The sequence below is a fragment of the Sorex araneus genome, chromosome 5 (genome assembly GCF_027595985.1).
Source record: "Sorex araneus isolate mSorAra2 chromosome 5, mSorAra2.pri, whole genome shotgun sequence".
NCBI classification, from domain to species: domain Eukaryota; kingdom Metazoa; phylum Chordata; class Mammalia; order Eulipotyphla; family Soricidae; genus Sorex; species Sorex araneus.
Genome location: NC_073306.1, coordinates 84135520 through 84153492, shown reverse-complemented (window position 1 = coordinate 84153492; position 17973 = coordinate 84135520). Strand labels below are relative to the sequence as shown.

Genomic DNA, 17973 nt, shown 5'->3' with positions numbered 1-17973 from the left:
TCTCCAGAGCCCGGCTCGCGGCACTTCCCCCTCCCGGTGGAGCGGCTCGGTGACAGACGGGCCGCTGCTTCCAATCGGAGGCGCCCGGCGCTGGGGGCGGCCAACCCGGTGCTCCAGTGGGCGGGGCGAGCGGGCCAAGTCGATTTGGCGGTTCGACTTCAACATGGCCGAAGCGGGCAACGTCAGTGTAGACGGCTGCTGTGAGGTAGAGGTTCCCGAGGCTTCATCCTCGGGATCGGTGCCCGCCAGCCCAGCCCTTTCGAGGGTGAAGCTCCTGGACACCATGGTGGACACTTTCCTCCAGAAGCTGGTCGCCGCCGGGAGGTAAGATGGAGGAAGTGCGGCTGTGAGCAAATCCCGAAGTTCGGTGAGGGCGGGCGAGCCGGGTTTGTCCCGCCAAAGTCTCGATCCCGCGAGACCGGGGGGGAGGGTGCGGTGTGGGGGGCGTGACCTGGTGTGGTCACGTGGGCCGGCCCGAGCCCGGGTGAGCCCTAGCTACTAGTTTTCTCCGGGCTTGTGATTGACAGCGAAAGCAGAGGTTTAGGGGTTCGGTCGGCGACCAGGTCCGGACCCAGAGCCCCGTGGGCAGGACAGCCGGCCTCCTCGCTGGCTCGGCTGCAGCTCGCAACCGCAGCGCGGGTGGCTTTGCGAATTCAGCGAGGAAAAATACTCTCAGAAGCCTCGAAGCGTGATTTGCTGTGGGAAAGCGAATGCGCCGGGAGGACCAAGTGTATGGCGATAACTTGCTGCCTTGGTTTTGATTGTGTATCGCCCTGACACATCGGAGGAAGAGTTTCCCTCTCCATCGCACTTGGCACTGCAGAGTGCTGACACCGGAACGCTTTTCAGAACTCCAGCGTTCTCCACCCTGATCATGCCACCCAGCCCACTACCCAGACTCATTAAGACTCCCGGAATCTTTCTCTCCTGGTGTTATGAATGATTTTATTTGGGTTTGGGGCCACATAGGGCTCCCCTCAGCACTGGCCCTGCTGTGGACTGAAATGCATGCATTTCAACCCTTTGAGCTCTCTCCTGCCAGGCACATCCGGCAGCGGCAGTGGCTTACTCCTGGCTCTGTGCTCCTGGAGCACTCCTGGTGGGGTTCAGGACACCCTAGGTGATGCTTGGGATCAAACCCAGGTTGGGTACATGCACGGCAAGCGCCTCCCCACCTGTACCAGCTCTCCGGCCCAACGAAACTGTTCTTAATGAGGCAGGGTGGCATTCTAGGAGGTTGGTAAGACATGGAGAGCATGAATTCTTGTCTCAGTGTCTCCCCAGGCACTCGGCTTTCTCTTGATTACTGTCCTCTCTGCGGCCAGGGTCAGGCCTTGCACGCCCCCTGGTGGACAGTGTGAGATCGCCGCCCGCTCTGCTAGCGGTGGGGTTACATGGCTGGCGTCCTTACCTGGTGTCCTTCATGTCTATCCACACTGATAAGCATTTTCAGCTTGATTCTGAACTTAAAGATTTTTTTTTTATTTTTTGCTTTTTGGGTCACACCCGGCGATGCACAGGGGTTACTCTTGGTTCTACACTCAGGAATTACTCCTGGCGGTGCTCAGGGGACCATATGGGATGCTGGGATTCGAACCTGGGTCGGCCGCGTGCAAGGCAAACGCCTTACCCGCTGTGCTATCACTCCAGCCCCCAGAGCTTAAAGATTTTTAAGTTAATTAAAATAATTCGGGAAATGGGCCACAGTGGTAGTACAGCAGGTGGGGCATTTGCCTTGCACACGGCCAGTTGGGGTTCAATCCTTGACCCCAGTTGGCCCCTGAGTCTTCCAAGAGTGATCCTTGAACTCAGAGCCAGGAGTAAGTTCTGAGCACCAATGGGTGTGACCCAAAAACCAACAGATAAATGTTTCATTTGGGCATGTCACTGGTCAGGAGGCCAGGCAGTGCTGGGGATGGAACTAGGGCCCGACACATCACATGTATGGCAGGTGCTCAACCACTTGAACTGCACCCCCAACTGTGAAGTTGTTGTTGTTGTTGTTGTTGTTATTATTATTATTATTATTATTATTATATTTTGTTGTTTTGCGGCCACCCTAGGGGTGCTCAAGGCTTACTTGGAGGAACTATACGGGATGCCAGGGATTGAACCTGGTCAGTTGTGTGCAAGGCAGGTGCTCTACTTGCTAAACTACTGCTCTATCCCTGAAATTAATTGGTTTGTTTTGTTTTGGGGCCACACCTGGCAATACTCAGGAAACAGTTTTTTTTTTTTTTTGCTTTTTTTGGGTCACACCTGGTGATGTACAGGGGTTACTCCTGGCTCTGCACTCAGGAAACACTCCTGGCGGTGCACAGTGGGACATATGGGATGCTGGGAATCGAACCCGGATCAGCCTTGTGCAAGGCAAACACCCTACCCGCTGTGCTATCGCTCCAGCCCCAGGAATCACTCTTGATGGTGCTCAAAGATCTTTAAGGGATGCTGGAGATCGAACCCAGGTTGGCCCAGTGTAAGGCAAGTGCCCTGCCCGCTGTACTATCACTCCAGCCCCTGAAGCTAATTTTTTCACATTTTCATTTTGTTTGGGCCATACCCAGCAGTGCTTAGGGGTTACTCCTGGCTCTGTGTTTGGGTCTGCTCCCAGCATTGCTCAGGAAACCATGTGGTGGCAGAGCTGGAACCTGGGCCTCCTGCATACAGAGCATGCGCTCAGCCCACTGGGCTCTCTGGCCCCAAAGTTAAGTTTTTACAGTGAAACATAGGGCTAGACAGTAGTATAGTGTACAAGGCAGTTTGCCTTGCACATGGCCAACCTGGGTTCAGTCCTAGCCCCAGGAGTGATCCCTGAGCACAGAAGCACAGAGCCAGGAGTAGGCCCTGAGTGCAGCTGGGTGTCGCCCCCCCCAAATAATAATAATAACAATAATAATAATTTAAACATGTATAATGACTTACAGTGAGTTGAGTTTTTTTTCAGGAAGGACGCCTGGCTATGCTCAGGGCTTTCCCCTGTTCCTGTGCTCAGGGATCACTTATGGCATCATATGTAGTGCCAGAGTGTTGAACTAGGGTTAGCTGTATGCACGGCAAGTATCTGAACCCCTGTCCTATCCAGTCTTTAGAGTGAGTTTTTCAGTGCAGTAAATGAGATAACTTTCCAATAAATTTAAAAACAATGGAGGGTCAGGGATGTGGCTCCAGCAAATGGATTATTTCTTTTTGGGGGTCACACTTGGCAGTTCCGAGTAAGTTACTCCTGGCTCTGTGCTCGGGGTTAGCTCCCAATAGTGTCTGGGGGTGCATGCAGTGCTGGGGAGGCCGTGCCTGCGCCCAGTCCTTTGAGCCCTGCCTCTGGCCTGGAACAGCCTTTAATGGCATCTAGATGAGCAGCTGGCGCCCCACTGGACTCACTGTCCATGTGAGCTGAATGTTTGTGCCTGGCCCTTTTATTTGCACAGTGTGTCAGCCTGTGGGGTGCCCTGGGGTGAGGACCCACTTCCCTCCTGTCCCACTCACATCGTCCTTCAGTCCTGCCGCCGGCGTTTCCGCCTGTGGACTCCTGCGAGGAAGCCTGTTTCTGGGTTCTTCATATGCTATGGATTCCCGGACCCCAAAGGGGACACCTGCAGAGGTCACGGCCTATACTGCCCCACGAGGTCCTGGGCCTGCGCCACCACCAACTGCCTGGAATTGAGGGGAATTGTGCCCGAACCCTTGGATGCCCCTGGGCTGGGAGGAGGCCCAGGATCTCCCCGTTCCAAACCCGTGTCAGGCCACAATGACCTGCTTCGATGCCAGCCTCCGGCGCGGCTGTCCGTGTTTCCCCCACCATCACCCCGAGCCGCAGACTGTGTGGCTCTCGGAGCCAGCACCATGGCAGATGTCTGCGGTTGTGCTGAGGGTGCCGAGGACACCCCCACCCCTGTGCTGTGCTCCTGGGGCCTCCCTGGAGTTACGATAGTGTCTGAATACTGAAGGTGAACTGGCTGATGCTGCCTGTGTCGCCGTCAGGAACCAAGAGCCCGTCCCCCCGAGTGAAGCCCCGGCCCACGGCGGGTGCCAGTTTCCGACAGTCCTACGTGTGCCTGCTCCGAGACCGTCTGGAATGGAAGGGAAATGGCAGTCTAGCTGCGTGGAGCAGGCGGGTCGTTTGGAAGGGCAGAGGGTAGCGCGTGTGTGATGATCGGGGGGGCGGGGCCTTCCGTGCGGCATGTCAGTGCCTCGTCTGGGGCTGATCTGTTCTCAGGGCGTATCGCTTAGCTGTCAGGATTGTCCCTGATTACTGACCAGCGCACGGCTTACCTGCTCCTCTCGTCAGCCCCGGGGAGCTCTTACCATTACCCCCCGTTCTCAAGTCCCACGGCTTGGGCCCAGAGAAGTGCCTCAGTGGTACGGCACTTGCTGTGCACGTGAGAGATCTGGCATTTGAAGCCCGCCCCGCACTGCAAAAATAAACAAGCATGGATTGGGGGTCAGCAGCATAGGATGGGGTGAAGGCGCTTGCCTCGCATGTGGGCCACCCCAGATTCATCCACCGTCATTGTGTTGTGTCCCTCAGCCTTGTAGGGAGTAATCCCTGGGCATAGCTGGATGTGACATAGAAGAAACCAGGAAAAAAAGAAAAAAAAGATTAGCGAAGGAATTGGGTTGGGGTTTGGGAAGGCCTAGGGAACTTTGAGGATGAGGGCCCCAGTACTGATTCCCCGGGTGGGTGCAGGGGTTGGTCTGCCATCAACCTGCAAGTACCTGATGTCACCTGACCTGCTGCAACCCACAGAGATGCTGCAGAGGAGAAAGAGAGGGAGGGAGGGAGGGAACGAGGGAGGGAGGGAGGGAGAGAGGGAGCCCTGTCTTCAGACCCTCCCTCAGGCCTGCAGAGAAGCCTCCATGTTCACATCCCCAGCTGGAAGATGGAGTAGCCAGGGCAGAGTGGTGTGGTGTGGGGAGGATGGAGGCAGAAAGCTGGGCAAGAAAACAAGGGGAAGTGGACAGCCAGGGAGGGTGTGGTGAGGGATTGTGTTATGCATAAAGCCCTGTCATTAACAGTGTTGTAAACTGCTGGTGCCTAAAATAGAATGTAAAAAAAATTTTTTTAAATAAATCACTGTATCACTGTCACTGTCATCACTGTCATCCCGTTTTTGTCGATTTACTCAAGCGGACACCAGTAACGTCTCTATTCTTCCCAGCAGATTTTAGCAGCCTCTCTTTACTTGTCTTTCCCAACAACTGGAGGCTCTTTCAGGGTCAGGGGAATGAGACCTATCATTACTGATTTTGGCATATCGAATACACCATGGGTAGCTTGCCAGGCTCTGCCCATGTGGGCAGGATACTCTTCGTAGCTTGCCGGGCTCTCCGAGAGGTGTGTGTGTGTGTGTGTGTGTGTGTGTGTGTGTATGTACACACACACACACACACACACACACACACACACATATATATATATATATTACTCTCTATGATTTGTTGTTGCCTACTGTTTGAACTCCATCAAATATGGCGTGGTAGTTATGGAAAATGGGTAGGAAGTGTCTTATAATGTGTTGCGCGGCTGCTTTGCGGGTTTGGAAAGCGGCCTAGAGCGTGGCAGTGGTTGGGTGGTGGAGGTCGGCTGCCGGGGCTGGGTCCCGTGGGGCGGGGAGGGTTCTCACCTGCCCCCCTGTGGGGCACCCCGAGTGAAAACAGCCTGGTGCGATTTTAAAGCAATATGAAGAAGATATGGAGAAAGGTAAGTAAATAGTCCAGAGTTCAGCTGTTCCACCCATGACAGTGACTCTTGTCTCCCCACCTATGAGGGAGGTATTTCAGCCGCTGCCCACACCTCATTGCAGTCACTTGTTTTCTCCTGGATCCAAAAGAGATTTTTATTTACTGGGACAGAAGGAAAAAGAAAGGGACAGAGGGGCTGGAGCGATAGCACAGCGGGTAGGGCGTTTGCCTTGCACGCGGCCAACCCAGGTTCGAATCCCAGCATCCCATATGGTCCCCGAGCACTGCCAGGGGTAATTCCTGATTGCAGAGCCAGGAGTAACCTCTGTGCATCGCCAGGTGTGACCCAAAAAGAAAAAAAAAAAAAGAAAGGGACAGAAAGCCCCCAGGATTAGGGAAAGGGGCGTCTCTCTGAGGCCGGAGTGATGACAGCACGTGAGGTGCTTTCTCTGTGGCGGCCGACCCGGATCCAATCCCCAGCATCCCATATGGTCCCCCAAGCACTACCAGGAGTGGCTCCTGAGAGCAGAGCCAGGAGTAGTAATGCCTGAGCATGGCTGGGTGTGGCTACCTCTGCCCCCCCAAAGAAAAAAGAAAAAAAGAAGCAGCAAAGATCTCTTCGGCAGAGTTCCTGAGCCTGGTATTAAATAGCTTGACTTCCCCCTCCAGAGCAGCCTCCGGGACACGGCTCCAGGTCAGAGCCCCCACTCTGGGGAGATGACACCTTGCTCTTGGCCCTTTCTTGCTCTGTGGGTGCCAGAGCCGCCTGGATAGACCTGAGTCCCGTGTCCTTGGAATGGCCCGCTTGTTTGCTGGGTGTCTGTCTCCCCTTCACTTCTCTTCCCAGAGGCCCCACACACTGGGCATTGGCTTTCTGGGGACCACCAGCTCTAGCTTCAGTGCTCACGCCCCTGCTGTGACCTGAGGTCCCAGCAGGGCTCAAGATCAGTGGCTCAAGAAAGTGAATTTCTGGTCTCAGCCGGCAGGGCAGGCAAATGCCACTGCACAGTCCTCACTGGTCCCCTTGCAGCTCTTTGTCTTCATTTTTTATTTTTAAAAAGCTTTTGGAGGGGCTGGAGCAATAGCACAGCAGGTAGGGCACGCGGCCGACCCGGGTTCGATTCCCAGCATCCCTTATGGTCCCCTGCGCACCATCAGGGGTGATTCCTGAGTGTAGGTAGAACCAGGAGTAACCCCTGTGCATCACCAGGTGTGACCCAAAAAGCCAAAAAAAAAAAAAAAAAGCTTTTGGAGGGCTGGAGCGATAGCATAGCGAGTAGGGTATACTATGCACGTGCAAGGCAAATGCCTTGCACATGCCGGCCCGGCTTCAATCCCCGGCACCCCAGATGGCCCCCCCAACACAACGAGGAGTAATTCCTGAGTGCGGAGCCTGGAGGAGCCCCTGAGAGCATGTTAGAAACCTAGCAGTGCTGGGCATCAGGACCTTCATCAAAGTGCGGGGGCCACATGCAAGGTCAGTGCCAGGGCTTGCTGCTGGGCTCGCCCCCGCGCGTGAGCTCCTGGTGGGAGGAAGGAAAGCTCCCCTGAGGCTCCGGGTCTGGCCCTTAGTCCAGGAGAGAACAGGGATGACAGAGGTCACAGCATGTGGTCCCCGCACCAGCACATTAGAAACTGTTAGACCAGAGCAATAGTCCCGTGGGTAAGGTGCTCGCCTTGCACTCTGCCGACCTGGTTTTGATCCCTGGCACCCCATCTGGTTGCCCGAGCACCACCAGGAATAATACTTGAGTCTGGAGCCAAGAGTAACTCCTGAGCATCACTGGGTGGGCCTTGCCCAAATAAAGCAAAATAAATTAAAAAAAAAAAAACAGCCAAAGAATGCTGTTGCTGGAGTGACAGTACAGTGGGCGGCAGCACCCCGTATGGTCCCCTGATCCTCGTCAGGAGTGATTCCTGCGCTCAGAGCCAGGAGTAAGTACTGAGCACTGCCGGGTGTGGCCCAGAAAAGAAAGAAACTGGGTGTGATGCCACTGCCTGAGTTGTGGCCAGCCTAAGCCAGGGCGCCTGGGCAAGCGCCTGAGCCCCCTGCTGCCCCGGCTTCTCTCTCCCTCCAGCTACCAGCGGTTCACCGAGTGCTTCAAGTGCTTCTCACAGCTGCAGTCGGAGATGTCACAGCGAATCTATGACAAGTTTGTGACCCAGTTGCAGACGTCGATTCTGGTGAGTGGAAGAAACCCCAGCAGCTGCTGCTGGTTGGGGGCCCACCTGCAGATTCAGGCTTGAAGGCGGGGACCCATCTGGACCCCTTTCTGTTGGCAGCGATCAGCACCCCTTCCTTCCCAAAGACACTGCCTGTGGCGTGTCCCCTCCCTGCTATCCTAGTGTCGCAGACGCGCTGGGGTCTTCCCCCGCTTCCTGTCTCTGGCCTGCAGTAGAGCCCCGCACAGGGCACACTCTGGAACTGCGCCTCTCAGAAGCACAGCAGGGGCATAGCTCACGCCCCGTGGTCTCGTGGGCATCAGCATGTGCATCCGGCGGCTGAGAGGGCCGCGCGGCGGGAGGACTGGCCAGCCTCATGTTCTGAAGCCTCACGTTTGTTTCCCGCCTTGGTGCTGAGAGTCACTGCTGAGAAGTTGGAATGTTTGCATTCCAGGGGGCCGACAGGGAGTTGGCGAGTTGGGCTCAGCTTAGGCTCTGCATGCCGGAGGGCTGGGTTTGATCCCTGCTGCCTCCCCTCAGTGCCCCCAACCTTCAGCAACTGCTGGGTGTAGCCCCCAAACAGTAGTAACGACAAAGAGACACAGGACAGGAATCATCGAGACACGCGTGCTCTCAGCAGCTTTCAGCAGATTCCTGCTGGGTTTTTTATGGCTCTTTCGTCCTTCCTCTTCAGGAGGAAATTGCAGAAATCAAGGCCGAGGGCAACCTGGAAGCTGTGTTGAACGCCCTGGATGCACTTGTGGAGGAGGGCAAAGACCGCCAGGAGCCAGCCTGGTGAGAAGGGGCCCCTCAGGACCCGCTTAGGAAACGGGCCCTTTGGCTGGGGGGAAGCCAGCATCAGTGTCCATGCAAGGAGCAGGAAGTGAGGGGCTTGTGTCCAAGTGCAAGGAGTTGTCCCGTTGAGGGTCCAGTCCGCCTGGGCCTGGGGGAGCAGAGTGGAAGTTTCTGGAATCTTCTGTTGGTGGGGCCACCCAGTGCCCAGATTTTGTGTACCGATTCCTTCAGCCTACCTTTAGGGATGCCTAAAGGACCACCTGACCCTGCTTTAGATGCCAAGACCCCACAGTAGACAAGACACAAGCTGTGTGCCGAGCAGGATGAGAAGGGTGGAGGAGGCATGGGACGGGGGTCCCAGAAAGGGAGGTCTGAGCCCTTGTCTCCTGCTGCCCCCTCTGAGGAGGGTCCTGGGCCCAAGGAAGGGGCTGCCCCTTTTCTGTGCATTCCTGTATGTATGGTGTTATGCATTTGACCTTGATACCTGAGAAAAGTTTTTGAGGTCAATCAGGAAGCCCTGATTTCAGTCCACAGCATCTCACGTTGTCCCCTGGGCTTCTTGAGCCTGCCAGGGACTGCTCCCCCACCCCTGGAAACAATAATAATAATAAAGAATTATCCCTGCTGCCACTGCCCCCATGATTGGGCTTGCACACTTGGGGACTCTTGGAGACTTTTGGGGACTCACCAGGTCGTACTTCCTAGCCCTGGCCCCCACTTTTGCTTTTGCAGTACGTGTGACTGAACAAGGCCTCCCATGTGTAAGGCAAGTGCATCCCACTGCACCTCTGCCAGCCCGCAATGTTTCGTGTTGCCCCCCCCCTTTACTGCGTGCCTGCAGGGGGCGGTGGACCTCCAGCGCCCCAGACAGCTGCACTGGCAGCACTGAACGTGTTGCGACTCGGTGGCTCCTCAGATCCAACTCACAGCTCTAGCCAAGAAAACAATCTCCCCAGCACTCCCCAGGAGAAGAAAAAAGGCTTTTTTTGTAGTTCTGGGATTGAACCCAGGTCTCATGCATGTAAGGCCTGTACTTTACATTTAATAACATGTTCCACCCCTAGGGAAAAAAAAAATTTTTTTTTAGCTTTTTGGATCACACCTGGTGATGCTCAGGGGCTACTTCTGGCTCTGTACTCAGGAACTACTCCTCGGAGTGCTCAGGGACCATATGGGATGCGGGGATAGACCGCATGCAAGGCAAACTCCCTACCTGCTGTACTACTGCTCCGCCCACCCCCACCCCAAACAAAAAAGTTTGGTTTTTTGTTTTTTTTTTCATAGATTTCCTTCCCCCATGGTTTTGGAGCCACACCTGGCGGTGCTGACGGGCTTCTTCATTTCAGTGCTGGGCTTCCTTGGGCAGCTGTATGATGTTGGGGATCAAACCTGGGCATCTTACGTGCAAAGCCTGTGCTCTATTCCAATGTCCTCTCTGGCCTGACAAAAATAGTTTTAAAAGGACCTATAGGAGCAAGAGAGAGAGAGTACAGCTAGTAGGGCACTTACTTTGCAGCTAGCCTGGGTTTGATCCCTGCACCACGCATGATCCCCTGAGCCCCTCCAGAAGTGACCCCTCTGTGCAGAGCCTGGAGTAAGCCCGGAGCACCGCTGGGTGTGGCCCCCCCAAAAGCCTAAAGTAATAAACGGAGAGACAGTTTAGTGGGCTGGCTCCTGCTTTGCATGCAGGAGGCTAGGTTTGACCTCAGCACCACAGGGCTTCCTAAGTACCTCCAGGTGTGGGCCCAAACCAGAAAAAAAAAAAAGATTCAGTGGCCTTCACTGCTCATCAAAGGTGAATTGTCTTATTCTGGGCACGTGGAACCTGTTCTTGCCCACCGCCCCTCCTTTTCTTCCCCATCTTCCCTAGCTAGTCAACGTCTCAGGCAGCAGTGCTCTTTGGGGGCTCTCGTCCTGCTCCCCAGCCCAGCAGGGTGAGCCACCTGGTCACAGCAGGGCTGGAGAGTGTGCCCTCGCCCACTCGTGCTGGGCTTGTGCGTCTGGCTGGGAAGGCCAGCCAGAGATGACGGGAAGTTCTGGGCACGGAAGCCGAGACTGAGCCACGGGGTGGGGTCCGGGAGGGACATGGGGTATGTTTGCCGGGGCGGGGCTGGAGGCCTGACGTTGGGTGGTCAGAGCCTCACCCCTCATGTCGCAGGCGCCCCAGCGGGGACCCGGAGAAGGATCTGCGCAGCCCCCTGCTGCCTTACTTCCTGCAGCAGCGGGACACCCTGCGGCGCCGTGTGCAGAGGCAGGAGGCTGAGAACCGGCAGCTGGCGGAGCAGGTGCTGAACGGGCGCAGGCAGGTGGAAGAGCTGCAGCTGCAGTGCAGGGCGCGGTGGCAGGCCTGGCAGGTGAGCAGGGGAAGGAGCTGGCTGCACCTGGCACAGTCACACGGAGTGCCCCTCCCCCCCCGTGTGCCCCAGCACTGTGCTGGGATGACCTGGACCTTTATTTCTTGCTTTCTGGTTTTTAGGGTCACACCTGCTGGTGTTGGTGGGTGGGGGGTGGAGGGGGATTGGGAGGGGGGAAGTAGGGACGGCTGCTCCCAGCCCAGCCCAGTGCTCGGGGCATTCCTGGTGTTCTCCATGCTCCCAATGGTGCTCCTGAGGACTCAGACCTGAGTGTCCTACAGGCCGAGCACGCGTGCCAGACTGTTGCACTGTCCCCGCTCTGACCTGCCTGAGGTGACTGGGCCCTAGTTGGGGATGCAGGTCAGGCTGGGTGCTGGGGTCAGGTACAGCCGCAGTGGAGCCATGTGGCTGCCTGAGGGCCAGTGTGGCCCCACGAGGGGCTTCTGGCTCCCCTGCGCGCTCCCCCTCCCCTCTTCTGAGGGCATCAGCACCCGAATCCTTGGCTCTGGATGCCCTACAGCTCCTCTTCCCAAGTCCCAGGCAGCGGGCCGAGGCGGGCAGTGAGCCGGGTACAGTCGTGGCCCAGACTCCTTGGGGTCAGGTGCACCGGGAGTGACCCCAGCCCCCACATGCCACCTCCATTGCTCTTCTCTCAAGGGGAGCAAAGCCCTCGCCCTGCTCTTAGGCGGCCAATCTGCGGGGGTCCCCAGGGAGCCCCCTCGGCACCCCCCACTGTCCTTCCTGTGTTGGAAGCTTGGCTGAAATCACCTCGCTCAGGTGTCTTCAGTCTGTGGGAGCTCCCTGTGGGGTCGCGGCACAGTCAGGGGGCGGGGGGAGGGGGAGGTCCCGGCCCATCTGTCTGTCTGTCTGTCTGTCTGTCTGTCTGCGCAGGCTCTACACAGGGAGCAGAAGGAGCTGCTGGCTGTGCTGCGGGAGCCTGAGTAGGGAATCGGCCGAGCAGAAGCTTCAAGGTAGAGCCAGTGGCCATGCACGGCCTGGACACGCGGCCTGACAAACTGGGTGATAGCGAGGCCACAGCGTCACGGACACAGAGGGTTGACCCGAGGCCACAGAGGTTCCCACTGCCCTGTACTCTGGGGCCCTTGGCCGTGCACCGAGCCCACCCGGTTGCCAGCTCCCCGGGGAGCTGGGCCCAGCCCCTCCCCACGGGGACTGGGTTCTGTGCTGGGCTGGAGCCCCCGTTCCACCCTCCCCCACGTGGGGAGCCTGGTTTCAATCTCCTCTGATTGCCCCCTTGCTCGCCAGCCCCGGGCCTGCCTGGCTATCCCACATCTGTAAATAAACTTCCTCCTACACTGTAATCTGTGCAGGCGCTTCCTCCGCTGCCTCTCTGCTTCCGGCCACCCAACCCCTGTCCGCCCCAACTCCCTCTGCCCACTGCCCTAGGGCAACCCCAGGAATGCCCTGGGGCAAAGGGGCAGGGCTGGTGGGGCCATACCAGTACGGATTTGAGTCTGGGGGCACTCAGAGGATGTCGGGGCAGCTCCTCCAGGGAGCCAGTCGGAGTTTGGCGCCCTGCAGAAGGCACTGTGTAGAAGCTGAGCCGGGGCAGGGTGGGCTTAAGAGGACAAGCCCCCGGGGCTGGAGCAATAGCACAGCGGGTAGGGCGTTTGCCTTGCACGCGGCCAACCCGGGTTCGATTCCCAGCATCCCATATGGTCCCCTGAGCACCGCCAGGAGTAATTCCTGAGTGCAGAGCCAGGAGTGACCCCTGTGCATTGCCGGGTGTGACCCAAAAAGCAAAAAAAAAAAAAAAGAGGACAAGCCCCCCCGCCCAAGTGCACACCAGAGAGTGGGCACCCTGGAGCCGGAGGCCTGCCAACACCCCTCCCTCCCGGCCTCTTCTCCCAAGGGTGAGCCTGGCACTGCCACCACAGCTGCAGATCAGAGCCTGGGCCCAGCCTCGGGCTGGTCCTGCAGGTGCCCTCAGGAGACTGGCTGGGCTGGGGGTGGGGAAGGGGCCCGGGGCAGGGCCCAGCCATGTAATTGCAGCCCCCTTCCGCCCCCGCTCCCAGGGGCCTGCCCACCCGCCACAGCTTCAAGCCGCAACATCCTTTGGGGTTTGGCCTACAAAGCTAGGGCGGATGACCCCCAAATAGCCTTGGCGTAGTCCCTGTGACCCGCCTGCACTGTGGCCTGGCGCCCCCTCCCTGGGCACAGCCCCGAGAGTATAAAGCGGCCGAGTTGGGAGCATCGGCAGCCCAGCAGCCTCCAGCAGCCATGAAGCCCCTCACGCTCCTCGCCCTGTTGGTCCTGGCCATGCTCTGCTGCGCCAGCCAGGCGGGTGAGTGCCCTGCCCTGCCCGAGCCGTCTTCCCCTCCCGGAGGGCCCACGGGCAGGGCTGATGGCCCCTTCTTTCCACAGATGCCAAGCCCAGCAGCCCAGAGCCCCGCAGAGGTGCAGGTAAGAGGGCCCCCAGGGGAGCTGACTGCAAGCCCACACCCTGCCCTTGGTCCCCAAGCCCCCATCCCTGCCACTCCTTCCCCATCTGTGCCTTAAATTCATCCCGCCCCCACCACAGCCTTCATGACCAGGCAGGAGGGCAGTGAGGTGGTGAAGAGACTCAAGCGCTACGTGGACCCTGGCCAGGGGTAAGGCGGTGGGTGGGGTGGGGGTTGCTGAGACTCCTGCCCGTGGATGGAGGGTGGATGCAAGGCCAAGAGGCTGAGGCCACTGTATCGGGCCCAGGGCCCCAGCCCCCTACCCAGATCCCCTGGAGCCCAAGAGGGAGGTGTGTGAGCTGAACCCGAACTGTGACGAGCTGGCGGATCAGATCGGCTTCCAGGATGCCTATCAGCGCTTCTACGGCACTGGCACCGTCTAGAGCCTGCGCCCACGCCCAGGCTCCCTCTGCCCCAGACCTGCCCCCTGCCCTCAGGAGTGGGGTCCCCCCTGCCCTCACTGCCCCAGACCCTCCGCCCTCCTGGCCCTGCCCACAGGAATGGGGTCCCCTCTCCCAGGTGCTGTTCCAGAATAAACACCCGAAAGGACTTGGTTGTTGTGTCTTTGTCCCTCCCAGAGAGAGGTGCAGCAGGGTGGAGAAATTTCATGCTTCAACCCAGAAAGTATTATTTATTTGTTATTTGTTGCATCGGGAAAGGGGTTTTCTTAAGGTCTGACGGTCCCCCCTAGCTCCCACCTGAACCCACACGACCACCAGGAGCACACCTGTGCCCAGGACAGACATGGTGCCCGCAGGCCTCTGCGCCTGACTTAGTCACCTTAGTCCTTCCCTGGATCAGTGGCCCCTGGAGCCCCAGGACGACGGACCATCTCCCCATCCTGGCCTCCAGCCACGACCCACTCGCCTCCCTCTCGCTGTGCCTCCAGCCTTGGCTGCAGGCTCCACCCCAGAACCAGGCCCGGCCTCTGCCTCTCTCCAGCCTTACTGTGGCTTGGCCTTCGCACCCCCCTCCAGGGGGGCCTCCTGCAGCAGAGAGGAGGCCCTGGGTGCCCGGAGCAGGGCAGCTGTGAAGGCAGCGAGGATGAGCAGGTTCCCGGTCACTGCCAGGCCCACCGTGGCCAGTGTGGGCCCTGGGCCGAGAGGGGGGTCCCGTGCGGCCAGCCAGGCCCGGCGCCCACCCATGTCAGCCAGCACCGCCTCCAGCTGGAAGTGGGTGCCCAGCACAGCGCTGACGTGGAGGAGCTGGTGGCTGTGGCCTGTGGGGAGAGGGGGAAGCTCAGCAGACCCGCAGCAAGCCCCCCTCAGCCCACCGGCCTCTCACAGAGGTGCTCCCATGCCTCCCGTGCTGCCTTCCTGTCCCACAGGGCCCAGGTCTCACCGATGTAGTCGAAGCGCCCGGGCGCCAGGCGCTCGGGCAGGTGGGAGGCGAAGAGGAAGCCGGTGAGGCCCGCGCAGAGAAGGTGGTAGCTGTGGCTGGTGCTCAGCGCCTCCTGCCCGCAGCTGGCAGCCCTGCCCCAGCACAGCCAGAGCTGGGGGAGCAAGAGCACGCTGGGAGGGGTGGCCGGAGGGGGCCCCTGTATCCGGGAGCCAGTGAGCACTGGGGAGAGGGGAGGGGAGCAGGGGTCTTGGGCCCCTCACCCGATAGAAGAGCGGGAGGTTGTCGAACAGGAAGGGGCAGGCGAAGGCCGCCGAGCGCAGGAGCTTGCTGAGCCGGGGGCTCTCCAGCTCCAGGAACCTGGGTGCCGAGACAGGCTGGTTACCGCCTGCGCTGCTGCCAACATTAGCCACTGGGGAGCCCTCGGCCTGTCGGACAGGAGTGCCCTACGACCCTGAGGAAGAACTGGCCCCAGGGCGGTGCTGCAGATCTGAGGAGCAGACCAAGGCGACGTCTCAGCCAGCCAAGTGTCTGCATGTTGGGGGCTGCCCTGCCTGCCTCCACACCTGCCCCTTCCCCCTGGAACCCACCGGGAGTAGCAGGAGAGGCTGGTGCAGAGGAAGGCGTTGAGTACAGCAGCGGGCACGAAGAGCTGGTGTAGGCGGCTGTGCAGCCAGGCGACTGGCATGGAGTAGGCTGCGTAAGCGAAGGCACAGCCTGTGGAGAGAGGGGAGCTGAGGCCCTGGCACCCCCCGCCCCGCCCAGACCCCCACCCGGCCAAGTGCTCACCCAGGCTGTAGAGGCTGAGGGCACCGTAGTCCAGGAAGTAGCAGATGTGGCGCGCGCGGGCCGACATGGAGCTGAAGGTGTGGGCGCAGCAGGACACCAAGGGGTAGAGGCAGGTGGGCAGCAGGAAGATGAGCAGCGGCCAGTGGTAGGGCTCCGCCTGGAAACCCAGGCCCCCTGCTAACACCAGGAGACGCCACAGGAAGTACCTGTGGCAGGTGGGCACATGCTCAGGCAACATGCGGAGCCCACAGCACCCCCAGAGCAGCCTCCAGCCTCGGCACACAGCCTTCCTCACCACGTGGGCAGGAAGTGAGTCCAGATGTTGACTGTCTCATTAGTCATTTGGAAGGAGCTGAGGACACAGTCCAGGGCTGAGTTGGTGGGGTGCCGGTACCCGGTCATGATGCCATCCTCCCAGAACACCTGCAGTGGGGTTGGGAGAGCACCGTGGGACCATGTGGCAGCCCCCCACACCTACGCCAAGTCTCTGGGGACTGAAAAAGCCAAGAACCCCCAAACCAAAGGAACCCCCGGCCCCCACCTTGCCCAGGGGCCAAAGCTGAGACAGAAAAGCCAGAGTCGGGGAACAGAGAAGTTTGGGGGCGGTAGGGGACACAGCATGGAGGCCATGGCCTGCTGCTCCAGGATCAGAGGGCCCCGCTGTCTGCTGAGACCCCATCCCTGTCCTGGTCCCCTCACCCGCGGCAGCTGGTGTACTCGCAGGAGCTGTGGCAGCTTGAGACTGAGCATGGTGCCCTGCACCTTACGCCAACCTGGAGACAAGAGGGGGATCGGGGCTCGGGCACTTGGCCCCCGGCTGGGTCCTGTCCACGCCCGGCCAGGCCAGGCTGTATGAACAGACTTGCAGGTGGAGCTGCCTCCCGGTGAGCCCAAGGGCTAGAGGCAGGTGGGCAGCAGGAACACAAGCAGTGGCCGTGGTAGGGCTCCGCCCGAAAGCCTGGGTTCTGCTTGGGGCCTCTGCTCCGGCACAAGTGGGGCTGGGAGGCCAACGCCCAGCATGGAGCCGAGACCTGGCGGCCCCTGCCTCAGGAACCTTGAGCCTCAGTCTAGTTGCCCCCCAGCACCCCCATTTCCTTCCCAGAACCCCGATGGCTAGGCCAGTGCCGAGTCAGTCCTGCCACCACGGGTCTCCTGGCCCAAGGCCTGGTAGGACCAGAACACTCATGGCGCCCAGGGAGATGCCCAGCAAGAGGCTGAGAGGGAGGGATGCCAGCTCTGCCCCAAGCCGCCCTCCTGTGCCCCCCAGTCAAGACCTGTGCGCGCTCGGCCTGTCTCTCCAGCCGCCTCTCCCCGGCACATTCCTTGGCACAGGCACAAGGGCAGGGCCGGCGGGCGCTGGAACCGCCACAGGAGGGAGAATCGGACACTCCCCCACCTCCCCAGGCCAGAACTTTCCAGCAGCGCCACAGCCTTGCCCCACCCCTCTTCCTGTCGGCCTCGCCCATCCTTGTTTGTGAGTCCAGACTTGCACACCAGTGGGAGCCGTGTGTGTGGGAACAGGCCCCTGCCCCCCTCACCCTGCCGACCTGAGGCACCCTTTCCCATCTGAACTGGAGCCCACAGGTATGTGGACCTGGCCCAGTCCCTCGCCTGCCAAGATTCAGCGTGGAGGTGGCATGAAATGCCTGACGGGGACACGTGGGGTGGCCCTTCCACGTGCCCCCAACCACAAGGGCGTGGGAGTTGGGGAGGGGCGGCCTTGAGGAGGCCCTTGGGGCTCTCCCCTGCCCTGGGGTTCAGCTCTCTGGACTAGGCTACAGCCAGGGAAGCCAGGGAGCCTGCCCTGGCCATTACCTGTGTCCCCCAGAGCAGCCAATCCCAGGGGGACTCCCTTACCTGGAGATGGCCGGTGGGCCTAAGCAGGGGGCAGGGGGACATCAGAAGGCCTACCTGGGACCCCAGGAAAGGCGGGAGAAGGATTCCTGCTAGGCAGGCTCACTGCAGGGAGAGGAGAGGCGGGCGGGCCAGGCCTGGGCGGGGAGTGGGAGACAAAGGGGAGGCAGGGAACAATCCCAGCCTTGTCCAGCAGCACAGGGTGGCCCTGCCCACCAGCAAGCAGCTCCCTGGGCTTCTGAGGCCAGACGGAAGGCCAGGCTGGCGCCTGAGTCAGGGTGGGGCTCCAGATTCTCCCTCCTAACAGCCCAAATCCTGAACATGGTGTCAGAGGCTGCCCAGTGAAGACGGCAGCATGGGCACCTGCTGGGCCAGCCAGGGATGCGTTACCCAACACTGGTACCAGTGCTCAGAGGTCACAGTGTGGACACAGGCCGCCCCATCACTGCACCCTGAGCCAGAGGCCCCCACCCAGACAGCTCCCACTGGCGAAGGTGGAGCTGTCCCCATCATCAGGCGGAGACACCTTGGCACAGGGC

The 17973-nt window shown here is 59.6% G+C and overlaps 3 protein-coding genes across 7 annotated transcripts; 2 read left to right on the top strand and 1 right to left on the bottom strand.

Moving 5' to 3' along the window:
* Positions 1–57: 57 nt before the first annotated feature.
* Positions 58–13178, top strand: PMF1 (polyamine modulated factor 1). 2 transcript variants are annotated; one of them, XM_055140303.1, is made up of 6 exons: positions 58–324; positions 7758–7863; positions 8537–8637; positions 10796–10991; positions 11883–11962; positions 13028–13165. In XM_055140303.1, exons 1-5 carry the CDS (start codon positions 164–166, stop codon positions 11934–11936), a joined length of 618 nt encoding a protein of 205 aa, XP_054996278.1. In that variant the 5' UTR covers positions 58–163; the 3' UTR covers positions 11937–11962; positions 13028–13165. The 2 variants fall into 2 exon arrangements, with proteins under 2 accessions (XP_054996278.1, XP_004619368.1); XM_004619311.2 differs by having other exon boundaries at positions 11883–13178.
* BGLAP (bone gamma-carboxyglutamate protein) lies at positions 13163–14057 on the top strand. Its single transcript, XM_004619202.2, has 4 exons — positions 13163–13296; positions 13377–13415; positions 13534–13603; positions 13701–14057. Exons 1-4 carry the CDS (start codon positions 13233–13235, stop codon positions 13834–13836), a joined length of 309 nt encoding a protein of 102 aa, XP_004619259.1. The 5' UTR covers positions 13163–13232; the 3' UTR covers positions 13837–14057.
* A 12-nt stretch (positions 14058–14069) lies between these two features.
* PAQR6 (progestin and adipoQ receptor family member 6) lies at positions 14070–17957 on the bottom strand. Of its 4 annotated transcripts, none has more exons than XM_004619203.2 (8): positions 17438–17957; positions 16280–16353; positions 15876–16003; positions 15581–15786; positions 15382–15508; positions 15055–15151; positions 14795–14945; positions 14070–14672 (listed from the first exon to the last, which is right to left on the bottom strand). In XM_004619203.2, exons 2-8 carry the CDS (start codon positions 16328–16330, stop codon positions 14398–14400), a joined length of 1035 nt encoding a protein of 344 aa, XP_004619260.1. In that variant the 5' UTR covers positions 16331–16353; positions 17438–17957; the 3' UTR covers positions 14070–14397. The 4 variants fall into 4 exon arrangements, 3 of the variants coding, with proteins under 3 accessions (XP_004619260.1, XP_054996275.1, XP_054996276.1); XM_055140300.1 differs by lacking the exon at positions 17438–17957 and adding an exon at positions 16855–17427; XR_008630303.1 differs by lacking the exons at positions 14070–14672; positions 17438–17957 and adding an exon at positions 16855–17428 and having other exon boundaries at positions 14894–14945; positions 15055–15281.
* Positions 17958–17973: the final 16 nt, after the last annotated feature.